Genomic DNA, 8,562 nt, shown 5'->3' with positions numbered 1-8,562 from the left:
AACTCCAACATAATTACTTAAATATACCTTATCTAAATATGACACAGCTCTTTGAATTTTTGACAATTATAAAAAAAAAATTGAATAATTGGTACCAAAAAATTAAGTGAATGATGTTATTTTTATCAATAAGATAATAATCTCATATGGTATTTTGCATGTTTATCGAAAGAGTAGATAATCTTTGACAGATTGTCAAACATACGAAGATTTCTTCTGTAGTTATCAAAAAGTCAAGAGAGACCTCTTTGAAATTTAATTAATTAGTCTTTTCCTTTTTATAAGGACCAATTGTAATGTGCTTAAATTTATTATTTTTGGAAGATAATTGAAAGTCATAAAATTTTATTTGATTTTAAAATTAAAAATAATTTATTAAATTACTTATATACTTATTATTTACAAATTTGTAAGTTTAAGATAACTTGTCAATTCAGTATACTTGGAGGAAAAAATGAATGAAAATCATTTATACATCCCTTAATTAATAATACACACTATGAAAATCCAATAGTGAATTATGTAATTAATTATGAGATGCATATTGCTATGACTTTAATTTTAAAAATCCATTTAAACACCAAGTATAAGACACTCAAATTGAAACATCCAAACTAAAATTAATTGAGTGAAAGTATTGATCGAAAAATATCAATGATAAGAATTAATATGTTTTTGCGTCAACAAGTGCAAAATTGAAGCATTGTTTTATCTTTTTACTTTTTAAAAATTATAAAAAGATTGTTAATTCTCCGGTATTTGTATTGAAAAATTTTTAAATATTAATTATTACTACTTTTAAAAATCATATAAATACTTTAAAATTAAAAATAACTATTAATTTTATGGTTATTTTAAAATAAAAATAAAATTATTTTTCAAAACTAAATGAATTTTTATAGTTTTCTAACTCTTATAAGATTTTCCTATTTTGCCCAAACTCTATCTCAAATAATAGGACTTCAAATTAAAAGGAGGGGAGCAAAAGGAAAATTTGCTTTAGAATTATAAAAATAGACTACCCATTAAGAGAACAAGAAGACACTAGGGTGTGAGTGTTTTGCTTTCCCAGCAAAGACTTTATTTGGTTTCAAAAAGAAAATACATATAATGATGTTCGGTCCAAAACATTGGGGTTGACTTAAGTCTGTTTAAATTTTTTACTGATTAATCTATCCACAGTAAAAAAAGATTAGAGTTTAAATTTTAAAATTCTAATATTCCTACCTAACTTATGCACTTATAGTCAAATGTTCACTTGAATGTTTTAATCATGGTTCTGAAAACCGAACCAAACCGACCGATCAAACTCGATTTGACCAAAACTGACCACATGTCTCGTTCAGGTATTAGCTGAAAACTAAAAATTTTGCAATTCGACTTACCTTGTGCGAACGGGTCGAAACCGGTGCAACTCGGGTTTGTTGTCGGATCAACCTAATTCTTTTATTTTCATTAATTTTTAAACATACTTTTATGTTAAAATTGTAAAACTAATTTATTTGAAGGGTAATTTCATAAATCAAAATTCTAAAAATTTAGAAAGCAAAAAAAAGAAAACAAATAATAATTAACAAATCCTAAAGCTAAATATATTATAAATTTATATTTTTCATTATTTATAATTATAAATAATTTAATTTTCAAAATCATGGTTTCAAGTAATATTTAATTTTGAAGTCATATCACTTTTACAAATTACAAATGAAGTCATCATTTTCTTTCCCCGTATGCGCGATCACATGATAGCACAGGCGCTGGGGTTCTCGTCGCTGAACGCCGTGGTGTACCGCACTTCGGCTGAGCTGGCACGCGCGAGCTGCGCCACGTGTGGGTCGTACGAGTTCCGCACGTACCCCGCGGGGGCCTTCTTATCGTACACCCCGGGTGCGTAAGGGTGGGCGACGACTTCGTATGGCACGTATGGCCAGAGCTCCGCCTTCTTGCCCGTCCGATGGCAGACGCGTGCCACCACCTTGGCCGGCTCCACGTATCCCACGACGGTCAGCTTGTTCTGCTTGGGCTCCACCTGCACCTGCTTCACCCCTTTCATCCCCTCCACCGCCCGCCTCACCTTCCGCTCGCATCCTTCGCAGTCTATCCTCACCCTTATCTCCACCGTCTGATCAAACAAAAATCACATCACAGCAAAAATCAAAAATCAAAAATCAAAAGTGGGATGCGGCCTCAAAGGCGGACAAAACCAAAGTGGTTGGAACCGAGGAATAACAAGCACTGATTTGGTGTTGGCCGTTGGGAACTTCAGGATACTACAGACACTACGAATTAACTGAGCCAATGAAATTCTGCCACGTCAAAAGCAGTCCAATACGATTCAAAAAGAGTTAGGATCTTCTGTGGTACGATACTACGATTTCCCAGAGAAAAGGAAATCCAATAGCAAGCGATACTTTTCTCCTTCGCGAGGAAAGAAGTGGGTAGTCAAATTACTATCTTACCTATCTAGTTAAGGAGCTACCCAACTATACCAAAATTCGCAACAAAAGACGGGCTAGTCCCGTTATTTTAACAGTTCGCCAAGACCAACGGAAGCCGACCACGTGTTCCCCGACGGACCTGGCGCTCAGTTGCGGAGCTCTGAGCTCGGAACTTGGAACTGGGAACTGGCTCCGCTCTTTCAAGAGAAAGAAATTATTTTTTGAAAATAGTAACGAAATTTTTGAGAAAAGAGAAGAACACAGATCCAGCACGATTATCATGAAATAGCTGGACCGAACGATTCAAGCGAAGAGTAGGCGCAGGCCTGGCTACTTCACGAACTGAGAACAGATGTAAGCTACCATATGACTCAATTTACGGCGTGCCTTCTTTTTTAAAAAATTTGAAAATGAAAAGAAGACGAGTGAAGAAGATAGGTAGAAGGAAGAAGAAATCAGAGAAGCAGTGTACAGTACCTGCAGTTGCTTCCGCCTTCTGTGCTTGGAACCGGCATGGGAGCAATCGAAGAACTCCGAGAGATGATCCAGAGCACCCATCACTCGCCGAGTCTAGCTCTCCCTCACTCTGTCTCGTCGAGAGAAAAATCGGATTAGTTTCAGTTGAGAAAGGAAAATGTTTATAATGAAGTCGAGACTAATCCGGACGGTTCATTATATAGAGGGGCGATGAGCGAGGAATGGGTAGGTGTCCGGACTCCGGACCCACACCAGCACTCTCCCGCGTTGCTTGGAATCTGCCCCGTCGGATTCCTTCCTTGATGGGCGCGTGACCGCCACGTGTCGAGTTCTCGTAATTATTTTACAAATGGGTCTGGGGATTGGGGTTGTTACGAAGCTGTCCTGCTACGGAGACAGTGCACCGCCTCTCGGGAGTGGGTTGTTCTTGTTCATTAAGGAATCGCTTCGTCTTAATAGAAATGATGGTTCGGTTCAAAATTAAAAATGAGTTGATTTTTGAATATCACATTTCTTGAATTCTAATAAAAAGACGTAGTCTTTTATTAAAATAAAAATTTTGACAAAAAAATTTAATATTAATTATTATTAATTTTATTTTATATTCTCTTTTATTTTTTATAAAAAATATAAAATATAAAAATAAAAATACTCAAATTTGTTTATAATGTTAATCCATCTACTGTCACGCCCCGAACCCGAAAATGGGATCCAGGGGTGATTTAAGTAACCTAATCTGTTTCTATATCGATATAAAACATACATGATACTATATACAAGAGGGTCTGTCCCTGTGGTGTAACGGATGCCCTAAATACATACATACAATACATGTCCATACTCATCAACATACACAGCGGAATACGGTCTTTCGTTACATCAAACTGTACCATACCAAAGTCTATACCATACAAGGTTAAACATGCCTACAAATGCTATACATACCATGGGTGTCAGCAAAATCCATCAGGACAACACTGTTACAAAATTCGTACCTATCAGGTACTAACAGTAGCGAAACACACCCCCGCTTCCGGATGCTAGGATCCTAATTTCGGCTACCCGATGGACCTGAAAAATATTTGTATATATTCAGGGTGAGACACCTCTCAGTAAGGGAGAAAACATGTTATATCAGTGTGTAGCATACCGGTGTCATTTTCATTTTTCATAACATATACACACGATACAGTTTGAAACACATACGTACAGTTTCAAAACAAGTTTCATACATTTCCATACAATTCCATACAGTTCCAGTATTTCCACAAAATCCATTCCAGTTCGTACGATATTCAAATACATGCATACATACATACATATGGTCAGTATCGTCACACTACTCACAACTGCACAAGTCACCTAGTCTCACGGCGGTTACGTTCCAACACATTAAGCTACGAGGTTTCCGACTTAGGCCCAATAGTGAATCCATTGCTACACATGCAACTTGTAACGACCCAAATTTAAAATGAAATTTAAATAATAAGGAAAGGGAAATGGAAACTGGAAACGGAAGGAGGCCGTAGACTTTGTCAACGACATTGAATTTCGGAAGGGAAAAACAAAAAGGGGGAGTTTCAGGGCTTCGTCGACGAGAAAATACCGAGAAAGGTTCTGAGGCAGCCTGAATTTCATCGACGAATACAGGGTCTCGTCGACGAAATTTGTGAAAGACTCGTCGACGAAGGTCGGGCTCGTCAACGAAATCCTATTTTGTAAGAATGAAAAATTCGGGAGAAATTTCATTTCGTATGAAGCCTCTCTCTCTCTCTCTCTCTCTCTATAGTTCTCTTTCCCTTCCCTCAACATTTTCGGCCTCATCAGTCATCAGATCGATGATCCTGGTAAAGTTCTCTACAAGTCTGCTGGGGCAAATCGTCAAGGAAACGAAGTTAAATTCCATCCCAAATCCAGGGTAAACATTTTTACTCAATTTTTGGAGTCTTGACTGTTGAGAAAAGTGTTCTATACAAGAAAATACTGAAATTTAATACTGGGGGTTTTTAGTTTTGGAGTATTGGTCACGGAACCCCTCAAGTGTTAAATTTGAATGCTTTTGGGAAAAAACTTTATACTCAAATTGAGGGTTTTTGACAATTGAGAAAAATATTGTATGCTTAGAAATACTAAACTTTAATTCTGGGATTTTTAATTTTCAGGTTGTTGAGTTAGGAACCCTGTGGGTGCAGGGCAGTTTTATTAGAGGCTTTTCAGGAATCAGGTAAGGGGATAAACTAATCTAGTACTGTTTGGAAAATGTTGATATATATATATATTTGTCTTATATTTGCAAAATACTGTGAAAATGATCGTATGTTAAGTATGTTGAAAATCTATTGTGTGGCATGAGTAAAAATGTTGTGTGATGTTGTTTTCTAGGAATGTGAATGATGTGGATTTTTATGATGGAAAACCAGCGTACGGGCTGTACTATGTGATTTGCCGGCATACGGGCTGTGCTATGTAATTTGTCGGCGTATGGGTCGTGCTATGTTTTTTGCCGGCGTACGGGCTGTGCTATGTGATTTTTCATTATACGGGTTGTGCTATGTGATTACATTTTGCCAGCGTACGGGTTGTGCTATGTGTAGATGGCGTACGGGCCGAGCTATGATAAAATAAGAAATACCGGCGTACGGGCCGATGATTTTTATGATACATGTATATATGTGGAATGATATGATTGATGTGAAAATAAATGAAATGAGATATTTATGTATCACAGTTTCAGTATATGTATATGATATCAGAACCTGGTTAGTTTGGTTTAGGCTAGCACTTGCACGGTACCGTTACTATGTGTCCATGATCCTCGTGATCATGATATCTATGTTAACGCCGCTGTACGAAGTGGTGTGAGATTGGATGGTCGATGTGGTTATTTTTGAGAAGTGTGCTATTATCGCCCCTGGTGTATGGACCAGTCTGGATAGACCCATCAGACCTACGGACTAGACTATCGACTTGGCAGTGGTCGGCCAACAATTGTCAGGTCCTGCCTTCAGGCCACACAACCCAATCATGTGGGGGTAATACATGACAGCCGCCAGCTAACCCACCAAGATGGTTTTTATGTTATTATTATTATGACATGAGTTGAGATATGTTATGAAAATGCAGTATGTTCTGCCATGTTGATTTATATATATATATATATATATATATGTTTTCCCAGATTTGATGAAACAGTACTAAATGTGTTATATATGATATATGTTGAACGCGGATTACTCTTGTTGCCACACACTAGTATTAGTTTATTTCCCTTACTGAAAGGTGTCTCACCCCTAAATTTCATTAACTTCTCAGGAGCCCCAGATAGGAGAGCGGGAAAAGCCCCGCAGAATTACTGTTGTTTATCTGCCCTCTGCGAAGGGTAAGTTTTGGTAAGGATAGTTAGATTTTGAGGGAATTGTCCCTATATTTATTTTTGGGTTGCATATACTGAGAGTTAGTGGATGTAGTACTCTGGTATATGTTATGCACATTATGATGAGATGTATATGATTTTATACTTTCTGTTACGTAGGCTTTTGTTGTATGTTTTGTTATATCCCTGGTACTCACGGGTTCAGGTGGATGGTGACCTGCTGAGTTGGATTGTGGGATATGTAGTATTAATCTTATGATGTTGATAATATTAAAAAAAAATGTGAAAAATGAGCAAGTCACTACGGCTTGGTATCAGAGCCTAAGTTACTAGGTTCTGTAGACATTAGAGTGCAGCAAGAACAATACCAGACTCTAGGAAAGGATTTGAGGTTTTATTCTACAGTCTAGAGGCAGGACTTCTGTGGTAGTTTATGTGTTTTTCCTGGGGTGACGATTTTAGGAAAACCATAGTAAGCTATTATTGGGTTGTGTTCCTAGAATGTAGGACTGGGGATTAGAAATAAGTTAGGAATGTTGAGATAAGTAGTGAGGATAGGTGGGTATAAGGATAGAAGTTCTAAGTCATGTTTTTGGTTTCAAGATGGATCCAGAAGGAGGGAATAGTGCCCATGCGAGTGGCAGTGATGGTGCAGGACCATCAGGTGCAGCTCGGACCGACTTTGATGCGGTATTACGTAGCGTGGCTCAGCAGGTTATGGCTGAGATCACTAGGAGTTCGAGGGAGTAGAGTGGTCCATCTGCAGGCCATGGATGCATCATAGAGAAGTTCATGAAGATGAATCCTCCAGCGTTCTCAGGCAGAGTTGATCCCGTAGCCGCTGAGGACTGGATGTAGGAGATTGAGAAGATCTTGGTTGTACTACAGTGTACTGAGGAACAGAGGGTCCTCTTTGCCACCTATAGACTGACAGGAGAGGCTGAGAGGTGGTGGACTGCGATGAGACTATTGGAGCAGTAGAGGGTGACTCCGATAGCTATGACATGGGACCGATTTAAAGATCTGTTCTTTGATAGATATTTTCCAGCTATGGTCAGGGAGGCTAAGCTAGAGGAGTTCATGAGTCTGAAGCAGGGACAGTTATCCGTCCAGCAATATGCAGCACATTTTATTGAGCTCTCTCGTTTCGCCCCATATATTGTTCCTGATGAGGTAAGGAATGCGAGATAGTTTGAGAGGTTTGAGGCGGAGTATATTCATGCAGGTGGTGGTGCTGCGGATCCAGGATTTTGCTGAGTTAATTGACTGGGCAACTTTGGCAGAGATTAGGGAGCGTCTTGATGTAGAGGAGTAGGGACAGAAGAAGAGATCTACATCTACCGGCTACCAGCAGGGTCATAGACCGGACCAGTGGAGGAGAGGTCATCATGGCAAAGGACGGAGACAGGAGTTGGGAGGACGTGAGGTGCAGACAGGGCAGGGTCCTCTAGTCTATCAGACTTGTGGTAGGAGGCACTGGGGGGAGTGTCGAGCTGGTGGTATAGTGTGCTACCGCTATGGTAGATCGGGGCACATGGTGCGAGACTGTCCTACCCCATTAGATGCAGTTCCAGTGTGTTATCGCTGTGGTAAATCGGGGCATATGGTACAAGATTGCCTTACACCACCAGATACAGTTCTAGCTCCTAGATTATATCGGGGAGGTTACCAAGTACCACGTGGGGGCCAGCAGAGAAATATGGCTCCAGCCAGGGTGTTCACTTTGACGCTGGGCGAGGCTGAGACGACAGGTGATGTGGTGACAGGTATGGTGATTATGCTTTCTTTTAAACTTATTGCATTATTTGATTCAGGAGCTACACACTCGTTTGTGTCTTCGGGGTGTATTAAATTATGTGGGACTGAAACACAGTCATTAGATGTTGAATTGTTGGTATCTTTACCGACTGGATCAGTAGTGAGGTGTAGTAGGGTACTCCGCAATTGGCTAGTAAAGATTCAGGGGAAAATCTTGTCTGTTGATTTGATAGTGCTAGACATGCACGGGTTCGATGTTATATTCGGCATGGATTGGCTAGCGGCCAATTTTGCCAGCATAGATTTCCGTGCATGAGAGGTGATATTCAGATCTCCAGGGGAAGCAAAATACAAGTTCGTAGGGTCACGAGTGCAATCCCCGCCTCAGCTAGTTTCAGCATTCAGGCGAGGAGACTACTACTGAGTGGGTGTCAGGAGATGTCAGAAAATGAGTTGAAACTTGCTAGCACGCCTGTAGTAAGGGAGTTTACAGACGTTTTCCCTGATGAGTTACCA

The 8,562-nt window shown here is 39.4% G+C and overlaps 1 protein-coding gene across 1 annotated transcript; it reads right to left on the bottom strand.

The window, feature by feature from the left end:
- Positions 1-1,593: 1,593 nt before the first annotated feature.
- On the bottom strand, positions 1,594-3,087 carry LOC131156642 (heavy metal-associated isoprenylated plant protein 26-like). Its single transcript, XM_058110489.1, has 2 exons — positions 2,916-3,087; positions 1,594-2,122 (listed from the first exon to the last, which is right to left on the bottom strand). The coding sequence occupies exons 1-2, from the start codon at positions 2,994-2,996 to the stop codon at positions 1,739-1,741; spliced, it is 465 nt and encodes a 154-aa protein (XP_057966472.1). The 5' UTR covers positions 2,997-3,087; the 3' UTR covers positions 1,594-1,738.
- Between the last annotated feature and the right edge of the window lie 5,475 nt (positions 3,088-8,562).

Source organism: Malania oleifera, chromosome 5, assembly GCF_029873635.1.
Source record: "Malania oleifera isolate guangnan ecotype guangnan chromosome 5, ASM2987363v1, whole genome shotgun sequence".
In the NCBI taxonomy this organism is placed as follows: Eukaryota; Viridiplantae; Streptophyta; class Magnoliopsida; order Santalales; family Ximeniaceae; genus Malania; species Malania oleifera.
The sequence above is the reverse complement of the archived record's forward strand: the minus strand, read 5'-3'. Positions and strand labels throughout refer to the sequence as shown.